Source organism: Cucurbita pepo, chromosome 4, assembly GCF_057944985.1.
Source record: "Cucurbita pepo subsp. pepo isolate OVF chromosome 4, ASM5794498v1, whole genome shotgun sequence".
Lineage (NCBI taxonomy): Eukaryota > Viridiplantae > Streptophyta > Magnoliopsida > Cucurbitales > Cucurbitaceae > Cucurbita > Cucurbita pepo.
The window spans coordinates 4,826,342-4,848,996 of NC_141801.1; the positions used below are offsets into that span (position 1 = coordinate 4,826,342).

Consider the following 22,655-nt stretch of genomic DNA (forward strand, 5'->3'; position numbering starts at 1 on the left):
GTTGCCAATGAGTTACAAATAGTGTTATGCATTAAAATATAACGTGTTCTACTCTCACTAAAACTGACTTCATATATGTTGTAGTACCCCATTTCAGTCCTAAGTTACTTTTCTAGTCACGATTTATTTGTACGCATACAGTTATGATTTATATTTTACATTTTTTTTTTCTTTTTGTGTTCGACTATGTGAATGTATGCATCTCTATAGTTAGACCTAAGAAGTATGAACGTGATGCACACACACCTAATGAGTTAGTGTGCATGTGCACAAGTTGTGTGAAAGTAATGCAGCATTTAGTATAGCATTTTCCATTTTAACCGAGTATTTGTATTAAGAGTATTTGTATTATTATACCATTAAGATTTATTTGGAAGTTGTTTATTTTTAATTTTGACCATGTTACGCTTATCAAAGTTTTTTTTTTTTTTTTTTTTCCTTAATATCCCAAATAATGATTTGAACCGTTTTAAAAAGAGTTCTACCATTGAATAGTTTACTTAAAGTTTTCTTTTAATCATATCTCCAATTTTGTAGGCATCATATGAAATTTGTGATAACCGAGATTGAAATCCAGTAGTTGCAACGTAACCGTATAAACACTAAAAATAATTGAGAACAACACATTTTTTTTTCTTCTAAGAAGTAATGAAATTACAAAAAAAAAAAATTAACCCACTTCCATGTTGCCCTTCGCACTTTATTGTCATTACAAAAAAAAAAAAACAAAAACTCACCACCAAAAGTAAAACCCAAACCATAACGATTTCTACCAAAAACAAGAGGGCAAAAAACAGTAGGCAAGAGAGGATCGACACATTCCAACCTGCTCGGCGCCATGCCATTCCTGGCAAACACGTGAATACGCCACCAACCCTTGTCTGCTGCTCCAAAACTTGACATGGTGAAGTAATTTATCCATCTTGATTCACATATCTTACATTTGCATAGTGCTACAGGGGGTTGTTCTCAGTGCCTACCCCTTTCTGTTGGCGATCCTGGAACAAAGGGGACAAAACCCCGGCCACCGAACATTGGACGCATGAAGGCATCATCAAATTTTCGCCAGTAGCGATGAACAGTATGCGTAGGAGTCGCAAGGAGTGCACGGATACTGCTTGGACGAGGAATATTGGGACTATCAAGATCCACCTCCGAATCCTGTGCACTTCCGAGTAGCGGTACCGAGAATGATTTTGGAGCCGCTGGTTCCGATAGCATGCTGGAGCTGGTGGTGTCTTTGGGGTGAGGTACCAAACAATTTATAAGAGGCTTGGTCAATATCCCAAACACCTGTTGACAACGATCGAATACATATATATGAAAAAAAAAAACATCAACACAGCCATAGAATAAGAATCAAAAACACCAAAATTAAGAAGACGCCCTTGCAAAATAAATTAATTACAAGATTTAATCAAAGAAATTGAAAAGGAAGAGGCGTCGCATAATACCATCGTGCTAAAAAGGACAACAGTTACGGTACTAGTTATCATAATTGCATTCCCCCGCAGTTGAGTGTGGCCAGCTCTAGTGAACTGCATTGTAAGAGAGTTATTAATAATGGACAATAAAACGCTTAGGGGAGCTCTTCGTTTATATAAACACTAATTAAGTGCTTCAGAACCAAATTTTAAAGAGAGTTTTTCATTGGCTAAAAGTATTTTTTCAAAACTCACCCTTAAACGTAATGCTTTTCTGCATCATGGTACAAGAATGTAAATTTCGAACAAAATACACAAAAAGAAAAAAAAAATCAATATTTCCCACACACTACCTGATGATAAGCAAGAGCAATAGAGACAGCCCCTCTCATGAGACCAGCCCACCAAATTATAACCTAGAAAGGCAAAGTTGGAAGTAATTTAAAGATAGGGTAATAAATACTTGAGAGAAGTGTTTAAAGTAGTGAAAACAAGTGCTTACTTGTTGCCTGAAGGTAATTTTCTCGGAAGCCGATTTTTTAACCAAGTTGGATAAAAATGATAATGGAAAAACAAAAGCAGCTCTTCCAACCATAACCAGGCCTAGTAATATTGCACTCACAGCAACAGATGTCCCTGGACTGCAATAACCGAAGAAAAGAGTTTTAAGGATTTTGAAAGTCATTCTAAACAAGTCCTTAATATGCCACATATTCAGTTAACATGCCATACCTATCACTAACATAGCTCCACTTCTCAATGTCCAAGGCATCCATGCCAACATAAACGAAGATAAACGTCTCTGAAATGAAGGATAAGGTAGCAAAAGCATGCCTGTTATAGCAGATAAAAAAACCCATGAGTTAATGAGACTGAAGAGTTCCATCCACATGTATTATTTGAGAGAATTACAAAAGGTTCAGCATTGCCTACTTAGTGGTAACTCTTGAACTCTCAGTCACATTATGCCATGTATAGTGTGACATTACAATTCCACAAAAGAACACTGTGAGAATGCCACTCAAATCTAATAACTGCATAAAATATCCACCAAGTAAAAGCGAAAATCGTCATTGGCAATGAATCTATAAGCAATTAGAGTTCAATATAGCAATACAAAATACTTACTTCAGCCAGCATATATGAAAGGTATGCCATGAGCATCATTAGAGCAACCTCACGATCTGTCGAGTGCCTGAATTTTATCAGTAAATTAAATAATAAAAGGTTACTTCACTCCAACAAATTCCTCGTAAGAAGAGATGTCATACAAAATCAACCGTTGTAAAAGATTTAAACTCGTAGGAACATCATTAATCGTCAGTATTTCTGTCATAAGTTACAAATATTATTAATTGTGTCAATATTGCTGTTATAAGTTCCGAATATCATTAATCGTCAGTATTATTGTAACTATTGATAACAAAACGATACTTTACCGGGAAATATTATAGTACGATGAATAAGTATTGCACTACCACAAGTTACTTGTCTATATCACATACTAATGCATGAAGAGAAGGATCAAAACGAATAAAAAAATTTAAAAACTCTAGTTTGCAAAGATATACCTGCCAAAATATAACTTTCTGATTGTATAAGCACTCAGCAGCCCAACCTGTAATGGAATATATATATGATTCAATGTAATATTACAATAAACACTTGCATCCACACAGGGCAGTAGAGAGAGATTGATGAATATGGAGAGGACTCACAAACACTCCGAGTAGAGTGCTCGTTGAAAACAAATAAAAGAAGCTCCCGATAAAATGCAAAGCAACTCTTGCATCAACTTTACTGAGGTCTAAGCTCTGAATTGCATTGAAAAGCACCACAGATGTAGCATCATTCACTACACCCTCCCCAAATACTAGACTGTAAAGTAGAGGTGTTTCATCCTGGTTTAATATCTGCACCATCAAATGTATTAAGATTTGTTTCTTTAGATGCCCACTATCTATAAAAGTAAATGAACTTTATCATTGCTATATCTCGCACCTGCAATGTGCATACAGAATCTGTAGCTGCAAATATAGCTCCAATTGCTGGAATAGAATATTAAGACATCAAAGTCTTAAACGAGAAAAATTACAAGGATGCAAGAAAGGAGACAGGTAAAAAATAAGGATGTACCTAAAATATCGGCAATATCCAGTGTTCCAACATCCATTCTCTGAAATATCTGAAAAGCTCCTGAAGCGGGCACCACAATTGTCAAGCAACAATGAAAGATCAGATAATGATAACTCAAAAGCTACAAGATAACTACACAAAGTGGTAAATAAAAAATAATAATAATAAAAAGAGTAAAGTAAAGGTAGAACTTAGTTGACCATAAGATTTAAAAGATTGCAGAAAGTAATTAGGACCAAAAAGAAAAAACACTAAATCGGTTGAATGCTAAAACGGAGTGTCAAGATATATCCATAAGAAATTTTATAAAAAACAAATGCTAAAAAGGTTTCCAGATTATTTTGTTCAACTTTAATATTAGGGGAAATTTGTAGCGTTTCAGGGGCCCATTGAGCATCATAGGGTTTCAGTGTAGCAGTGAGCATCAGCTCAAGCGAAAAATAACTGAACACTAGCTACAGAAAATTATCGACAATGAATAAATAATATGAGAAGAATGATTTGAAAGATTGTTTTACAATTGTCATTACCAAAACAAGGCATTCATCATATGGAAGAATATATTGTCAATAACAAAAAAATTGTTTGAAGATATACCTAATGAGATGATTGAACAAGAGACTAATGTACCAATTGCACCAAACAGCATAATTGTAATGAAGTTAACAAAGAACTGCTTCTTTTTCACCTGAAACCTGATGTAGATGAAAGAGATCAGCCAAGACAGAACACTAGGACTGGGTAGTATGAAATTATGCACTAAAAGTTGCCCCGTTATAACATTGCCACCAAATGAGAATTATTGCAAAGGGGACTATTAGAAAGAACCATTAAAATCACAACAAAGACAGGTGGAAGAATAGTAGAATTTTTGCACTCGATACATCTAGTTGTTTTTTCCTATTTCTTTAGTTCCTCTGCCCGGATGAAGAATAGTAGAACACTTGTGTTAAAAAAAAATTCAAGCAAGAGAATACAAAATGGAAAGGATAAGGGTAATCATTTTGTTAAGAAAAAGTAGCCAAATTTCACCGAGGTTTATTGTGATTTACCACAAATCTAAAGCACGTAAAATTGTTGTTTACAGGGGAAAAGACTTCTTCAAAGATGAAAAGGAAGAAACTCCAAAAATTTTCCTCGTGTGTAAACAGCACTCATGGATACATTATAAATATACAGTAATCGATATTATAGTTGCCTACTGCAGAAAGGCAGTTCCATATTGACTTCACAAAATAAAAATGTTACAGTTCATGCCAATATATATAATTCTTATGACACCAAACTAAAGCTTGTTTAGGACAGTATATTTTCTCTGATCTAAAGTCGCCAGTACTAAAGCCAATAAATAGTATAAACTCCCCTTCTTGAAATGAAATAACCAACTGATATACAAAATATCTACACACACACATGTATGTATGTATATACATTTGGTCAACAAAATTTAGCTGTCCAAAAAAAAGAGAAACCTATTAAACCAGATACTAGAATAGTACAAGCACATCATAGAAGTACTCAATCCGGTTATTTCTCAAGCAGTTAGAATACGAGATAATAACTCAATCAGGCCCTACAAAAGCATTCAGAAGGAATTATTTTGAACAAAATGCAGAATTTCAGTTCCAGTAACTATCAACACCCATAAACAGTTTGCTAATGCTCATATGATGTTTGAAGTTAGAAGACAAAAGCCTAAGGAGATACAAATGATAGTGTTATTTCATTACGTTCAACTACAACTTTATCAGGCTAAACACATACAGAAAAATAATAAATTGGCAAAAATATAAACCAACCTCAATGGAATATGTTTGCCTAAACACATCAGATCAAAATTTTTGGTTACCATGCACAGCACAAATGGCAACTAGTTTAATTACAAACTGAATCCTTTCTAAGTAAACCCGCTCACAGCTACGTATGCAGAACCAATGTAGTCATCAACAATTATGCATACAGAAAAACAAGTCACCCATTACATACGAAATAAGCACTAATATAAAATTGTTCCAGAAACTTTACCCAGCATTGAATATGATAGGTGGCAGAAGATAAATGAAGAATATGTCTTCGCTGAAGAGCAATAAATGCGAACTTTTCCCACCACTGACCAGTAAAATGATGACTCCGGTAAACATACCCTGAAACAAGAGGGTAAAAACAGTAATTTACCTTTACAAATTCAACATGTATATACGGGTTGGGTTGTAAACAAAAAAATTGGGTCATATGAACCCCTAGTATGATATCGAAGCTAGTCTTCTATTTTTTTTCTTTTTCTTGTCTAAATTTTTTATGTTTTAAAAAAACATAGGATGAGAATAACAAACTCACAATGAAGAGGGCAGTGATCGACTCATTCATCCACCGGGTCTCCTCAAGAAGATGACCAATCACAATACAAGCACAGAGAAGAGCTACAAATAAGTTAATGGAAACCACAGAGGCGTGATCAGAAGTGGACAACGTTTGCCACTTGGACATAACATAGCTCCAAACGGGTGTCATTTTATCAGCCTCTTCGATGGAAGAATCGGTTTGTCCAGAGAACAATTCTTTTGAAGAAAAAAAAAAATCGGTTCCAAATTCAAAATATCTCCACTTCCTTTATAGCAGAATCTAGGCCTCCGAACTTTCTATCTCAACAACTATTCATTCTCATTAACAAAGAACTCCCTACATGATAACAGCATTTAAAAGAACAGTTTAGATTGGATCAAAAAGAAATTTAATCCTAAGGAGACATTTATTGAATACTAAGCCTAGAAAATTGGAAACGAATCCGCACTCGATACCATAAGAATTTAGAAAAAAAAAAAAAAAAAAAACTATAAATCAAATTTCCTTGCGACTGCATATTATTGAAGTCAATTTTCCCCTGCTCTGTTGTCTCAGCAATATGAAATCGAATAAAAAACGCACCATAACTCTCACGCATGACATGAATAGAGAAAAAAAAAAAAAAAAAACACAGCATCGAATACTCACCTACGCAGCTCAAATCGATATGTAGGAACGCAACATTCAGAAACCAAATCTCCCCAATCTTCGTCGATTCGAGCGAAATTAAAGAGAGAGAATGACGACACGAATCTGAAATGCGTATTCCGAGCAATCAAAAAAGCTTCCGGCTCCTGTATTCAATCAAGACGCAGGGTCTCGAAGAGAATCAAGAGCCTGAGAGCTTGAAAATGATTGAGAACAATTACAAACGATGAAAGAAAGTAATCGAAAGTAGTAAGAAAAAGGAGAGAGGAGTGAAATGTGTGGCCAAAATGAAGCGGTGAGAGAGAGAAATAAAAGGCGAAGTGTATGGAAATTCAGAAAAAAATAGAGAAAATGAGAAGAAGAGGAGAAAGAAAACAACTGTAAGATAGAGAGAGAAAGTGGGAGAGAGTCGTGTGGCGGGGAAACAGACAGAGACAAGAGTTTTTGTATAGCACGTCTCCTCTGTACCCGGAGACATTACACGACTCAAAAACTAATTTAAAATATTTAATTTTTATGATCATGTAAGGGCCCCACCAGCATCGTACGTTCTTTATCACTTCCACAAGTATGCTAATGTAGGCCCGGTTCTACCGTACCAAAACCCTTCCCAACCGCATAAACTTCCTTTTTTTTTTCTTTTATATAAAATAATATCTTTCTTTATTTACCCTTTTTGTCTTCTTTTTAATAATATAAACTATATAACAAATAATCATTAAACAATTACAACCCACATAACTTAAGGTCTATATATATATTTATATATAAAAAGAAAAAAGAGTCCACGTGGCAGAAAGTACTCTTAAAACCATGGGAATTACATGAACTGATTTTATTAATCTTAAACGTGTAAGTTTATAATTCATCCACGTGTAACACCAATTAAAACCTATTACATATTTATTAAATACAAATAATTTAGGTTCTCCAATAATCATTTCATATTTTTTAAGATTCCATTTAATCATTAATTCTTACCCAAACATTTTCCTTTTAGTTATATTTTAAAAATCAAAATCAAAATTACAAAAAAAAAATATATATATTCAAAAATTTTCTTAGTTATATAATTTAGTCAATGTATTTTTTTTTTTAATATTTTATATATTAATATTTATTTAGGCAAAATGGTTTCTTTTTCATCAATTTATAAAGTTTAAACGTCTGAACGAAGTTCGAACTTTAACTTTGGATATTCGAAGTAACTTAAAAGTTTACTAATAAAATAATGAGGTTTTAATTTAATAAAATAGATAGACATATTAATCTATAATATCCATTTAAATTTAATTTAATAATTATTTTATTTTTTTATTTTCTATATTTAAAAATTAGGATGGTTTCTTCACCAATTTTTATTAAAATTTTTATATTTCTTAAAAGCATATATGAATTTGAAGCTAAATTTTAAAAACAAAACTTTGTTTTTTTTTAATTTGACATGAATTTTGAAAACATTTAAAAAAAAAAAAAGTATATAAATTTTGAAAACATTTTAAAATAAAAGTATAAAAGAAAAACAAACAAACAAAGACTCCTCTCCTCATTAATTATCTTGAACTCAATAACTTTCAGAAGAGTAAGATCTGTCTTCCTTCGTCTTCTTCCCTTTCCGATTCTAACTTTATTCCTAAAATCCCTAAATCATTTCTTACCTTTATTCCTAAAATAGTAAATCATAAATATAATTACTCATACAATAGTTGGGCTTAACCCTATTGGGCTAGTTATGATATTTTAACAATATATACTGAGTGAATTATCTGTGAATCGATATGCTTATATTATATTTATATTATGTTATAATATGTGGATTGTATGATAATAATTGTGGTACGATGTGTTCAAGGATATGTTTGAGATAGGATACGAGAATTATGCACAAAATGAAATCTAACGATAAGAGTAAGATACGTTCATGAAACGTTAAGGTTAGGTTACATACCGGAGTGCTATGGATAGAGGAGATTGGTGAAAGAACATGGTTAGGATATGGGTAAAAAGGGATAGGTTTGTGATAGATTGATAGAACGATAGCTTTAGGATATGTTCCTGTGATGGTATGAGTAATGTACGTTCACGTAACGATATGACTGTGATAGGTATAAGAACGTTAAGGCTATGATAAGTTAGGGAACGATATGACCACGAAATGTTTACGATATGACATGTTTATGATACGATATATTGTAATGTGATATGTTATTTTTAGATTGTTTTGTGTGATCATTGAGGTAATTGTTGTATGAATTGCACATTATGAAACGGCATGTTAAAAGCATGGAGCATTATGTTATTTTTCTAAATTGTATGTATACAGCATGTTATGAATGACATGATATCACGATAAATGAAATGAAATGTAACCCGTTAGGTTATATATGATACGTAGACTGAAAAATGAGAAATGATATGTTAAGCATGAAAGATGATAGCGGGGTTATATTCATTAATGATAAAAGTAGAAATGTTGGGGACCTCATGCATTATATGTGCTCATGCATTTAGGGGGATTCCCCTATTCCATCACGAGGGTACGGACACGTACATCCAATGGCAGGACAACGATCGTTATGTTTTGCATAGCGCTGCTGTGACGGTTACTAGTTCTAACGGGTGGCCGGCCTAGGGAGCGTCCCAGTGTATGCTCGCCCGACAAGTAAGGTGGCACAGCAGTGTGCGAATTGATTGGTGAGCCCATACCTGCACGTATGAGCTGTGTGTAGAGTATATGGTACACGTCCAAATTATCCGTTAGGACAGTACCGTAGGAAAATAGATTGAAAGGATAGGTCTCGTCATTGCATTCGCATGTTCTTGCATTTAACCCGAATAGTGGGCCACTTACTGAGTATTTCTTTAAATACTCAAGTCATGTGCTACTACATTTTCCAGGTTAAGGCAAGACATTCCTGTATGGCTGACAACGACATCACAACTCGAGACCATGGCACATACATAGGATAGTGGTATTTATTTTCTTAGACTTAGGCTAGAATATGATGTTTTTAACTTAAACGCTTATTTATTTTATTTAGTCTTTTGTTGTGTCGTTTTACAGATGTTTTTGAAACACGTAAGTCCATGACTGTGTTTTAAGATAAAGGTTATGTTTTATAGAATTTAAATGAAGTTTTCCGCATTCAATGTTTATGGTACGTATACAGTAGCGATCTTAAATTAAGTAGAAAATTTCGGGTCATTACATAACCTAAGTCTAAGAAAATAAAATGCAACTATCTTATGTTACTTGTGATGTTGTTGTCAGCCGTACATGGGTGTCTTTCCTTTATCTAAAATAGAAGTAGCACAACTTGATTATTTTAAGAAATATTCAAGAAGTAACCCCACTATTGGCGTGGAATGCAAATACATACCAATCATGATCTAGGGACCTATGATTAAAAACCGTCATAGGGGTGGCCTCTAGTTTGGACAAAATTGGATGTGTAGTACTTTCCTACACACGACCTAGAGTGCGAGCGTGATCCCTAGGCAGTTCGCACCCCCTAACCCATCATAGTCAAGCTAGCTGTTCGTAGCGACATCTAGAGGTCATCAGACCCTTAAGTGTCATGTGAGACATGATGATGATCATCATCATAATATATGCGTCCGTACTCATCATCGTAAAAGGGGAAGTAGCCCGATGTATATGTATACACATAATGCATGAGGTCTCTATAGTTTTTCATCTTTAAAACATGATTGTGACGACCCTAAATTTTGTTCAAATATTAATCTAAGTAATATGCATGCATTAGTCTTCTTACGTCCATCTATGTTAAAAAATTTACAATCGAAAATATGTTATTTCCAGAGGTTTGTTAGTAGAATATTTTCTCTTATTTATAAGATTTAGTTGGTAATAACTTGTATCCTATTTAAATGTGAATATAATGAAAATCGGACTTTTGATCCCACCTATGTCGGACTTTCTATCCCACCTATGTTTTCCATTCTTAACATGGTATCAGAGCAGGAGAGAGAAAAAACAAGAAAAGTGATCGAGGACGACAAATGAATTGGGATCACCTTTCACAAGATATTTCATTTTAAGCCCACATCTCAAAAGTTTTAATTTTGGTCTTTATAGCAAATGTCATCAATATTTTTCTCCCACCAATAAAATCAAGATCATATTCATTAACAAGATGTTTGTGGCGAGATATCCATATTTGGTCACCACAAAATTACACTCCTAATCTCAATTGGATTTTGAATTGACTACAAATATCCTCAATCATTCTCCCCGACCAAGAACTGTAGTTGACAAATTGTTCTCGATCGTCCAATATCAAGACTACATCATCTTCAAATTTCTTATCAAATCTCAAAGGTGACGTGTTCAAGATGCTTGTATTTTTTTTTTTTTTTTTCACAACATCTGACTATGAAATACAAATGACCCCAACTGTCCCTGTTAATCATTACTCCGATCTCAAAGGCCAACAAAATAGGATCGAAATCCTATGATGTTATCTCATGCTAATGTATACAGAGCTAGGCTTGCTTTGAGCACTTTAATTTCTTCAAAGTAAGAGCGTCGGAGGCAGGCCAGTTAAGGTCAGGAGTGCATCGCCGAGATTTAGTGATGGAATGATTAGATGATGAGCTCTAAAGTTAAAAGATCTCTCTCCATTGTTAGTAACAACGATCTTTGACACATGCCCCTCATTATAAGAATCTAGTACCTATTTTTCCTTCCAACTACTTCTACTCGACCGTAACAAGATCCTCACGAAGGCGACATAAAACTGCTAGGCAAAGTGATAAAATATCCTTATTTAGATTATCCTATAAAACTTCTTTAAAGGAATCAATAACTTGATGCTTACCGTAGCCCATGCACATAAACCTCTCAAATGGTTAAGGGAATCACCCAAATCCACCCTCGAATAAATCTCTTGGTGTTACTCTAAAACTTGTTTTAAAGAATCAAGAACTTGATTAGGTGGTTCCTTTAAAACTTCTTGAACTTGATTAGCGTAGCCCATGCTCATAAAGCTCTCAAGTTAACGAAATCACAAGAACTTGATTAAAGTAGCCCATACACATAAAGTTAAATGACATTTGCATGAACAAAGTGACATAAACCTCTCAAGTGGTTAAGGGAATCAGCCAACAAGCTATGACTCGCGTATAAACCTCTCAAGTGGTTAAGTGACATTATGCATGAATGATCCGCCAAAATTAGAGGCATGAACAAAGTGATCAGGCAGATATTCTCTGCCAAAATTAGAGGCATGAACAAAGTGATCAGGCAGATATTTATTCACACTTTGGCACGAACGAAGTGATGCAGATATTCACACTTTGATATTCTGCCAACAAAATTAAATGGGACAAATTACCAATCTTGGCAAATCATTCACGATCATTCGAGTCAATTGCATATGCTCTATTATGAGTAGAATATATTTTGTATAGCTGTCCATTAAGATTTTTTTTAAGAATTGGTTGATAAAATATTCTTTCATTGGTAGGCTTGTATCTTTAGATAAAGATTAATGAAAATCGAACTTTCAATCCCACTTATGTTGTCGTGACAGCCCATGTTATTAAAAGTCTTAGCATTTTATTATAGTTATAATAGATGCTATAATAGAATATAAAACTATAGCTTATATACATTGTTATAAAAACATTTGATAGCATTTTATTAAAGCTATAATATGTTTAATATAGCTAAAATATTATGCTATCTTTTACTTATTGTAACATAAATCCAATGATGGAGTATTCCTAACTTTAATCTTATGCTATAAAATATTATTTTATAATTTTATTATTTAAATATTATTTATTTTTAGCTAAATCCACACCAGTTTTATATTAAATACTATAATTTTCATTCACAATTGAAATTTCATACGTTACAAAATTAGTATTCAACAATTTCATAGAATAAAAAAATTATTCAAACAATACAAAATAAAGTATTCTCCATTACCATTATTTGCATTGATGTTCATTGATGTTCTATGGGCTGTGATGTCCCACATTAGTGGGGGAGGAGAACAAATCACTCGGTGTGGAAACCTTCCCTAACAGACGCGTTTTAAAACCTTGAGGGGAAGGCCAAAAGAGAAAGCCTAAAGAAGACAATATCTGCTAACAGTGGATCTGCTAATATGAGAAGCTCGACAATAAACCAGAAACCAGAAAAAAAATCCTTCACATATTTGTGTTCTTATCAAACTAATATGTTATGAAGAAAAATTAATACAAACAAAAAACAAAAGGATGTATGTCAACATGATACCTGATGTGGAGTCTTCACATTCCTCGTGCTACTGTTATCTTCCAATACTGAGGAATAATAACACAACTAGACAACTAATGAAAACAAGTTCGACCATGCAACTCAACACAGTATCACAACAACTTCATTGAGAAATAGTGCACTTGCACTTACCCTTTACACTAAATAGGTTGCTCTAAGTAAAAGTTGCTTATAGCTAAACCAAATCTTTGGCAACCAACGTCATTCATAATATAAATAAAAATAAATAACATTCCATAGAGTATTTATATAAATTGTGCCGTAATTTATGCTTATAGAAAAACAATACCCCTCATGTTGTCCTTAATAATTTGTTATAGAAGTAGCTAAGAAAAAAAGAACAATTTTTTTTAATTTTTTTGAAGTATTGATCAGACATGCTTAACATCTAGAAAACTACATTCCCTGCAGTCCTTCATACTAAACAACCTACCAAAACGTACTTACAATCAGTGCAACTCAACAACCATTAGATAAAGCTTTACAACAAATAAATTGTAAACTAACACGCATTGATATGATGCAAACATCATTTATACATTGATATTGATCTGATTCTCATAAAGCCTCTAGCCAAAAAAAAAAAAAAACTTGTTTAATGATCTTTTCTTTAGCATTGCTAATAGCTAAATAATAGTGGAATCAAATAACTTATATATTGATAAGTCTGTATGGTGTGAATAAATAATTGATATCACTAAAGAATGAAGTGTATTTAAATGAAATGGTTTAGAGAGGAGTAATAAAGCTTTAATTTGGTCCTCTAATTGGAGGAAGTAGTCCATTCAATAATCGGAGTTCATCCTCTTATTCTTCTATAATATGACAGCTTCACTTTGAGTAGTAGAAAATGAAAGCGAGAAAGATGACACATTTGACCAATTAAGAGAAAGAAAGTGTTTAAATTTGCTACAAGCATGACTTTGGAACTTCAATCAGTAAAGATGATATGTTGATAAATTGAAACAAACATAGGGAAAACGATGCCCACAAAATTAGAAGATTTACTAAAGTATAACTCACAGAAGGTTGAAACAGAGCCTAAGTTCCAAAGGTTGGTGTCAAATAAGTGAAACAAATTCTACATCGAAAACAAATAACAAAATTCTAAGAGATTTAGCGTTTGACTGATCATTGTTTATTTTTATATGATAAACCTAATTGAGCAAACTCTAAGAGAGACCGTAAAAAAGAAAATTTCTAAAAGAAACGAAGTAATGAGTGAAGGAAACCTGGAGCAAGATACGGCCAAATGAGTTTCTAACAGAACTTTAACATAGCAACAAAAGACTAGTATCCATGAAAAGGAAAGGAACCTACTAAGTTTCTCATAACTTTTAATAATGGTTGGCTTTTGGTACTTTTGCTCTTTCTCTGCCCAATACCCACAAATCTATTGTGGAAGGGGAGTGAGAGCGTGAGTCCCTAGTGGTGTGCGAACCAAAAAGTCCTAATGCCTGTTTTTTTTTTTTTTTTTTTTTGTTACATTTTTAATAGTTTTTTTTTTTAAATGCTGCCGGAATGCTATAAATGAAGCAATTTGTTGTAGTGAACTCAATCCATGAACATGCAATATAATTTTTTTTAAACATGCAAAAAGACCATAGTATAATTTTTTAAACATGCAAACAACATGATCACAATATAAATTTTTAAACATGCAAAAAGACCAAAAATACATAGACTAACGATTCAGGTGAGAACCAATGTAGATACTTTCTATTCACTGTGAGATCCGGGTGGGGACCACATCAATTCCTCTTCTCTCGAAAATCCATACATCCCTTATCAATATATGAACAACTATCTCTCGAGCACAGGTTTAGGTTCAACCTCAATGGGAAAATAAAACAAAGCACCTTACAACGTATCTTGACAAACCAAGAACTACGAGATCGCCCTTTTATTTCAGAGTGACGGAGGGATCATACCATTCAGAACCTTTTTATTTTTTACACTATTCCCAAAGATCGAGAGAAAGCTCAAATCAATAGAATTTTCATAATACAAGTGACCATAAGGAACTAACTCCTTTTTTTTTTTTCTTTTTTTTCTTTTTTTACCTAAATTAATACTAAGATACAATATTTAGATATATTTAGATAATATATTATAATAATTAATTTTAGAATATATCTTATTAATATTCTAATCTTATTCTAACCAAACATGAATTAACACTGTCTGGCATCAAAAGTCTTGGTTTCAGAAGTGGTAATCTTTATCTGCATCAATCACTCCTCTCCCTTCCGGTCGAACTGTTGAAAGACTCTACTCCTACTCCTACTATGAACTGTTGAAAGACTCTACTCCTACTCCTACTATGAACTGTTGAAAGACTCTACTCCTACTCCTACTATGAACTGTTGAAAGACTCTACTCCTACTCCTACTATGAAACCCCGGTTCCGGGTCAGGTTAATCAATAAGGTAACATAAAAGTAAAGAAAGAATGGATAGGTTGAGTCTCATTCATCTTGATTGAGTCGTACATACCTCGCTCCTTCACTACTGAAACTAATTTATCACCTCTTCTCGTCTTGTGGCTTTGCTCCTTATTACCATGTTCTGAGCAACATGTTTACAGGAACTTTGTTTTTTTTTTCTTAAATCTATTATTTTTATATAGAGAATGTTGTTTGAGGATAAGTGCCAAGTCCCAAACATCAATCTATCAATCCTTACTATATCCAATCCTTAATAATCCTTACTATATCTAATCGATCTAATCCATAGAATCAAGACCTCTACGTTTTTGTGTCGAGTCAAATGAAGTAGGCCGCATTCTCCAATACTGATGAAGTCCTTAAAACAACATCCATCAATATCTGGTCAACATCATTTATGGTCGAGATTAGGAGAATATCAATCATCTTCAAGACCCAACTTTCGTTCTTCAAACATTATTGGGGAAGATTCTTCTGAAGAAGCACCAATGCCGACTACTGTTGACTTGATCATTACCCCTGTTCATATGCTCCTTAGATACTAACAAAGTTTCTACCAGATTTGGGAGATCAGTGTGAAACAATTCTTGAAATGACTATTTCAAGATGTAAAATTATTACAATGCCATCGTATTTGTGGTGGAGGAACAAGCAACCATAATTTTAGGCATTATTTTGTAGAATTTAATCTTTGAATTTCTATATATTGCTATGGCTTCCTATAAATTTACAGATTTGTTGCAACTGGAGCTAATTGGTTTGCATAAAGAAACTCCAGAGGAGAAATTTGATGGCGATATTTTAGGATTCTTATGAAATGAAATAAGAACTCAAAATTTTCGAAGCCTCAGATAGCAGTCTATTTGACATCAAGAAAATTCAGCCGGTAATTCCAACTAAAAGAACAAATCATAATTGGCTTTCGAAATCAAATAAAAAAAAAGTCCAAGATCTGGGGAAAAGTACTGATTCCTATCAAGATAATGAGATTGAAATTTTCTTTAAAAAAAAAATTGTAATCACACAAAACGGCTCTGTAAATCTATGGAAAAAGATGAACAGATTCCTATCAAGATGTGAAAATTTTACTTTTGGTTCAATCATAGCATCGTTGGTCACCGCCATTGAGCTCTCGACGACGTGGCATCGAACCGAATAAACAAAAAGAAGAAAGAATACCTCAAAATCCTCAGAGACCCGTTTCAAATCAACCACACAGGAGAATCACGGAAAACGACTGAGAATTCCCGGACAGCAAAACGATCCAACAACCAGACCGCCCCAGGGTAGAAACGAATCGGCATCGGAGTTCACTGCCTGATGGGAGCCAACAGTCGTATCAATGGCTTCTCGCTGCGGTTTGGAGTGTCATACGGCACTTCCTATCAATTTCGGGAGAGCTTCTACATCGGAATATTCACAGATGAACTTCAATAACCAAAATTAATCCCTAAACATACAAACTGAAACCATACGAAAAGAAACTGCTGGGACGGATATCGGAGAATTTTGAACCATAGACGAATTCAGCTACAAAAAATTGAGGAAGATGAAGAACGTCGGTGGATATTTATGGAGGCGAAGGAGGGCAAGGGCTTTGCGGCGACGAATTTGTAACCCTAATTTCAGATGTTGCTGGTATGGGCCGAGAGTAGAAAATGAGCATACGGGTCGGAAAAATTCGGATCCAATTAAAGGAGCCCAAGCAAAACGCACTTCCTCCGAGAGTGCATGTTCAACCGACAACCCACAAAAATATATATTCGTTTTTATTATTTTGTTTAATTTCTTTTATATTATATTATTATTTTATTATTTTTAATTTCTTATTTTGTTTTAATAACATATAACTATTAATACATTTTATACTATTTTTTAATAGATTTTATATTATTTTAAATAACTATTCATATCTTTTATAATTTTAAAACATATTGTATTTATTTTAAAAATTCAAATGTTTCTACGGTATTACTATTCTAATGTATTTATTATCTATTTGTTGCAACATTTTTATATCACAAATTATATATTTTTATTTTTTCTAATAGTTTTGAGTTCTCTATTTCTATCCAGATCTCGTTTGAGCAAGTAAACATATTTCAATTAAAATATTTTTTTGGATTTTTTATTTTTGGTATATACAGTATCTTTAAACTAATCATTGTTATTGTTTATTTAATTTCATGATCTATCCTTATATTTCTTACTTTAACCAATTCTCAAGAAATGTCGTCTATAGCGGTCTTTAGTTTTATATGTCGAATTATGTTAATATGTTACCATTTTCGTATATTGTTTTTTATTGAATTTTTTTTTTTTTTTTTTTTTGAATAATTATAGATTGATTTGTGTTTTTTTTGTGAGCTTTTAATAAATTTTATCTAAGATTGTATCTAAATAGTTATAGACTGTGGATAAATAAAACTTTAAAAAAAAAATTTACAGACAACTCAACCCAAAAATAGAGGGTTGGGTTAGGTTGGGTTGTGAAAAATTTTGCATTGGGTTGAGTAAAAAAAAAATTGCTCAACCCAACCCAACCCAACCCAACCCGGACTATGTACACCCATATCACCAATCATATTATTGTTGGGCGTTGTTTATCATTTTTTAAGAAAATGTCACAAAAATTACAAGTGCATACAACCGAATGAGGATAGCTGAATTGTGCAATGGTCTGTCTCAAATTTTTTTATTGATGTATGAGGGCGTTTTGGCTTAAGTGCACACATCCGGGTTAGAGAAACGAATCCAACACACTAACGCTTCATCGTCTTGGCGATCTCTTCTCGTGATTGATCGTTGTTGGCACCATTCAATTTCCACCACCATAATTATGTTGCTTTCCCTCGCGTGTTTAAAGTTTGTGAGTAGGTCGAGGGTAGTGTGCCCCAAATGCTTCTAATCATTGGATCTACCTGATAGAACTCGTTCGTGGGCTTCAGCTCTCCTGAGTGAAACTTCGGAGGGAACCAGCTACTAGACAGTTCGATTAGTCTTTCACCCCTATACCTAAGTCAGATGAACAATTTGCACGCCAGTATCTCTGCGGGCCTCCACCAGAGTTTCCTCTAGCTTCGCTTCACTCATGCATAGTTCACCAACTTTTGGGGCCCGACAGGCGTGCTCACACTCAAACCCCTTCCTAAAAGATCAAGGTCAGTTGGTGGTGCAACCCACAAAGGGATCCCACCAGTCAGTTTCCTTGTGCCTTTTGGGTTTACTCACCCATTAACTAGCGCACATGTCAGACTCTTTGGTTCGTGTTTCAATACTGATCGAATGGGGAGTCCACAAATAGATGCCATGAGCACGTAGATGCCGAAGAATGCCAAAAGGCGCGTGCTGCCAACAACAATCGGGACAACGACATCTCCACAGGCATAACAAAGGCCTAGGCTTTGACCGCCATCATAATCCGCATTGATCCATGCCCCATGTCAATTGACAGACTGACTTATCACCTTTCCACATATGATTGAGGCACATCGTTGCCCCCAATCTACTTCCCTCCCGACAATTTAGTGCGCTATTTGACTCTCTTATAATATTATTTTTTATCTTTTCCTCGCGGTACTTGTTTGCTATCAGTCTCTCACCCATATTTAGCTTTGGATAGAATTTACCGCCCAATTGAGGTTGCATTCCCAAAAAACCCGACTCGTTGACAGCGCCTCGTAGTGCGACAGGCCGTGTGCAATAGGGCTCTCACCCTCTCTAACACCCCCTTCCAAGGGACTTATGTCTGGTTCGTCGTTGAGGACGCTTCTTAGACAATAATTCAGATGCCGAGGGCGTTCGATTCTCAAGCTGGACACTTCCCGATTCGCTCGTCGTTACTATGGGAATCCTTGTAAGTTTCTTTTCCTCCGCTTATTGATATGCTTAAACTCAACAGGTAGTCTTGCCTGACTAGGAATTGCATCGAGAGCATCGTCTTTGGGGATAATGTTCAAAAGGTCAACATAAGAATCCTCCATCGTCACAAGGAGTGAGGCATGCGAGCTGCGGTCGAGACACAGTGCCGAGGTTGGATCAAACATTGTAGTGTCACGACAACAGATGTCGAGGACTCAATTTTTAAGTCATCCACACAACAGTGCGCATGGAAGGCAAACATGTGCAATTACGAGTGCAACGAACCCAAGTGAATGTTGCATGTGAGGGCAGCGATGCGTGACGTTCTTCGTCAATGCGAGAGCTGAGACTCGGTTATTGATATGCTTGTGTTCAAAGACTCAGTGGTTCACGAGATCATCCAATGCACACCAAGTATCGCATTTCGCTACATTCTTCGTCGATGCGAGATCTGAGATATCTATTACCAAGAAGCATTATGAATAATACAACAAGAATGCTTTGCCCCTCGCACACCGAGACCGAGGCAAGGGACAAGCGACTTGCGCTAGGTATGGTTTAGGCATTGGAGGGGAAATGAATGCTCCACCCAATACAAAAGTTTGTAAATGCGTTCACGGGTCGTTTGATGTTTAGGCATCGACAATGATCCTTCTGCAGGTTCACCTACAGAAACCTTGTTACGACTTCTCCTTCCTTTAAATGACAAGGTTCAGTGGACTTCTCACGATGTCGCGGGCAGCGAACCTCCCACGTGACAACGATCAAAATACTTCACTAGACTATTCAATTAGAAGGAGCGACAAGCAGTATGTACAAAGGGCAGGGACATAGTCAACGTGAGCTTATGACTCACGCTTACTAGGATTTTCTTGTTGACGACCATAGTCCAGAAGCTGGTCGCGGAGGGATTCCTCCGCATAGTTAGTTAGCAGGCTGAGGTCTCATTTGTTAACGGAATTAACTAGACAAATCACTTCACCAATTAAGAACGACCATGCACCACCACCATAGAATCAAGAAAGAGTTCTCAGTTTGTCAATCCTTACTATGTCGGGACTTGGTAAGTTTCCCCATGTTGAGTCAAATTAAGCGGCAGGCTTCAATCCTAGGGGTGGCATTCTGTCAATTCCTTTAAGTTTTAGCCTTGCAACCATACTCCCCCCAAAACCCAAAAACTTGATTTCTCATAAGGTGTTGGCGGAGTCCTTATAGCAAAATCCTCCGATCCTTGGTCGACATCGTTTATGATTGAGACTAGGACGGTATCTGATCGTCTTCAAGCCTCAAGCTTTCGTTTTTTATTAATGAAAACATGCTTGGCAAATGCTTTCGCAGTTTTTCGTCTTTCATAAATAAAAGAATTTCATCTAAAGGCCAACAGAAATACGAATGTCCTTGACTGTCTCTCATTACTTCAATCCTAAAGGCCAACAGAATAAGATCGAAATCCTATGATGTATCCCAAACTATTGTATACAGAGCGTAGACTTGTTTTAAGCACTCTAATTTCTTCAAAGCAACAGCGCCGGAGGCTCGACCCAGTCAGTTAAGGCCAGGAGCGCGTCGCCGGCAGAAGAGACGAGCCAACCGATGCTCACCATAGATGGACCGACCAACCGAACCCAAGGTCAAACTACGAGCTTTTTATCTGCAACAACTTAGACCCAAACAACCAAATCACAACTCATGCGCCCTACGCTAAAACGAGCTTAGGCGACTTACGACTTTTCTCACTCATCGCAAGTGAGGGTGCAAAACCATCATGCGGAGCCAAGCCCAAAATGTCGTGCACAGTCAAACAATTGTCTCTTCGTTGAATAGGGAGAATTCATAAGACCGTTGACATATAAAAACAATTCTCAAACAATTGTCTATCATAATGCTGTTGCGATGGTCGCTATTCCTAACGGGTGTCCGACATCAACAGCTACCAGAGAACGCTCGCCGGACAAAAAAGGAGCCTAGGAGGTGTGCGAACTGACTGATGGGTTCATACTCGTACGTGTGAACTGAACAATAATTACACATCCAATTAGCCCATTTAGGATAGCCGCCTAAGAAATATAGACTGACATGACAGATCTCACTCATGATTGTATGTATTTGCATTTAATCTCAATAGTAAGGTCACTTACTCAGTATTTATTAAAATACTCAAGCCAGGTGCTCCTTCTATTTCAGGTAAAAGCAAGACATCTCTGCATAGCTGACGACGACATCGTAATTCGAGACCATGAGACACACATAGGGTAATTGTACTTATTTTCTTAGACTTAAGTTACAATATGGTGTTTTTTAATTTTAATGCTTATTTATTTTATTTAGTATTTCGTTGTATTATTTTAAAGATGTTCTCGAACGTAAATCCATGACAGTGTTTTATGATGAAGTTTATGTTTTACGATGAATTTTAAATGCTTATTTCCATACAAAATGATTACATTATAAAGACGGTAGCGACTCTAGATTACTAAAAAATCTAAGGTCGTTACCGTAATCGATTACATGCTATACTTTCAAGAGTTTGATCTTAGGTGTAAGTTGAATCCCCTCAACAATAAGACCACCCCCTCAAATGTTGGCTCTCAACTTCTTTCAAACACATCTCCACAACTCCATCTTCCAAATCATTAACATAAAACTCTCCTAACTCAATCTCGACCCAATCGTCGATGCCTTCCTCTCGGTCATCGCCTCCATTAACGATAACCCAATTTTTGCTCGACCCTCTACCATTGTTGTTCAAATATACTTTTCTTTTAGACAGGACCGTGTCGAGTTGAACCGAGGCTTGAGATGGATGAGTGTCTAAACCATAAGCTCTGTCTGCAAACTTCACCAAAAGATAGACCGAGTAAAGGGTCTTGGGGGAAAGCAATTTGGCGTTGAATAAGCCTTTTATTTCTAACCACCATATGGTTCTCAATTCTGCAACTTCTTCAAACCTGCGTTCACAATTTATTTTTAATTTTATGTTTTTTTTTTTTTTTTTTAAATATTAAGAAAAATGTGAGAAGTCAAAGAGACAGAAAAGACCTTGACTTTAGGAAGGGTTGACTATTCCAAGACCAATATAGAGGATTGTTTGACCATTGGATTTGAAGTTCCCTTGCTCCTAAAATGTAACATTTCTTAGCTGTCTCTTTATCTAAATAAAACATCTGCATTTACAAAATAAAACGTTTATCATCGATCATATTAACAAATAAATCGAACATGTGTGTTTTTGTTTTGTGTGTACCTTCGTACCTCCATCCATATGATGGAGACGACATAACTTGAAATATAACTCCTTTTTCGTACGATAAATCACTGGAGTATCTAATCTCGATAAAACTTCTGCACAATCAAATGGGAGAAAATTATCCCATACCACATCTGAATCAGCCATCGAACGTATTGTCTCTGAGATGATTGATAGCTGACATGCTTCCCGAGCGGAGGCGAACGAGAGGATGTGTGCAAAACAATCTTGAGGCATGAGATCTAAATTCATTGTTGAAGA

At 35.1% G+C, this 22,655-nt stretch overlaps 1 protein-coding gene, 1 long non-coding RNA gene, 3 other non-coding genes and 3 pseudogenes across 7 annotated transcripts; all 8 read right to left on the reverse strand.

Moving 5' to 3' along the window:
* Positions 1–609: 609 nt before the first annotated feature.
* On the reverse strand, positions 610–6,950 carry LOC111792747 (sodium/hydrogen exchanger 2). The gene is made up of 15 exons (XM_023674323.2): positions 6,552–6,950; positions 5,898–6,239; positions 5,586–5,704; positions 4,158–4,255; positions 3,561–3,620; positions 3,426–3,472; positions 3,143–3,337; positions 2,996–3,042; positions 2,553–2,619; positions 2,358–2,458; positions 2,157–2,258; positions 1,927–2,065; positions 1,778–1,840; positions 1,455–1,538; positions 610–1,293 (listed from the first exon to the last, which is right to left on the reverse strand). The coding sequence occupies exons 2-15, from the start codon at positions 6,069–6,071 to the stop codon at positions 970–972; spliced, it is 1,620 nt and encodes a 539-aa protein (XP_023530091.1). The 5' UTR covers positions 6,072–6,239; positions 6,552–6,950; the 3' UTR covers positions 610–969.
* An 8,320-nt stretch (positions 6,951–15,270) lies between these two features.
* Positions 15,271–17,016, reverse strand: LOC111792794 (uncharacterized). 2 transcript variants are annotated; one of them, XR_002814847.2, is made up of 2 exons: positions 16,466–17,016; positions 15,271–15,805 (listed from the first exon to the last, which is right to left on the reverse strand). It is a non-coding gene; the product is annotated as an uncharacterized LOC111792794 (long non-coding RNA). The 2 variants fall into 2 exon arrangements; XR_015420559.1 differs by having other exon boundaries at positions 16,376–17,016.
* LOC111794124 (small nucleolar RNA snoR77Y) lies at positions 16,126–16,208 on the reverse strand. Its single transcript, XR_002815019.2, has one exon. It is a non-coding gene; the product is annotated as a small nucleolar RNA snoR77Y (small nucleolar RNA).
* On the reverse strand, positions 16,298–16,439 carry LOC111794133 (small nucleolar RNA snoR2/U65). The gene has a single exon (XR_002815026.1). It is a non-coding gene; the product is annotated as a small nucleolar RNA snoR2/U65 (small nucleolar RNA).
* LOC111794135 (small nucleolar RNA Z112) lies at positions 16,471–16,701 on the reverse strand. Its single transcript, XR_002815028.2, has one exon. It is a non-coding gene; the product is annotated as a small nucleolar RNA Z112 (small nucleolar RNA).
* Positions 17,017–19,493: 2,477 nt separating the features above from the next.
* On the reverse strand, positions 19,494–19,622 carry LOC147792821 (5.8S ribosomal RNA; annotated as a pseudogene; the record flags this gene model as incomplete).
* Positions 19,623–19,790: 168 nt separating this feature from the next.
* Positions 19,791–20,819, reverse strand: LOC147792822 (18S ribosomal RNA; annotated as a pseudogene).
* A 768-nt stretch (positions 20,820–21,587) lies between these two features.
* LOC111792724 (F-box protein At2g02240-like) lies at positions 21,588–22,646 on the reverse strand (annotated as a pseudogene). The gene is made up of 3 exons (XR_015420825.1): positions 22,392–22,646; positions 22,187–22,311; positions 21,588–22,095 (listed from the first exon to the last, which is right to left on the reverse strand). The product of XR_015420825.1 is annotated as an F-box protein At2g02240-like (transcript).
* Between the last annotated feature and the right edge of the window lie 9 nt (positions 22,647–22,655).

What these genes read in the sequence shown, in the direction of transcription:
- LOC111792747 (XM_023674323.2), bottom strand. Translation starts at nt 6,071, where the DNA reads ATGACACCCGTTTGGAGCTATGTTATGTCCAAGTGGCAAACGTTGTCC. An exon ending in CCTATCATATTCAATGCTGG is followed by an intron (nt 4,256 to 5,585) that starts GTAAAGTTTCTG and finishes CATCTACATCAG; the next exon opens with GTTTCAGGTGAAAAAGAAGC. An exon ending in TTGTTCAATCATCTCATTAG is followed by an intron (nt 3,621 to 4,157) that starts GTATATCTTCAA and finishes TGCCCGCTTCAG; the next exon opens with GAGCTTTTCAGATATTTCAG.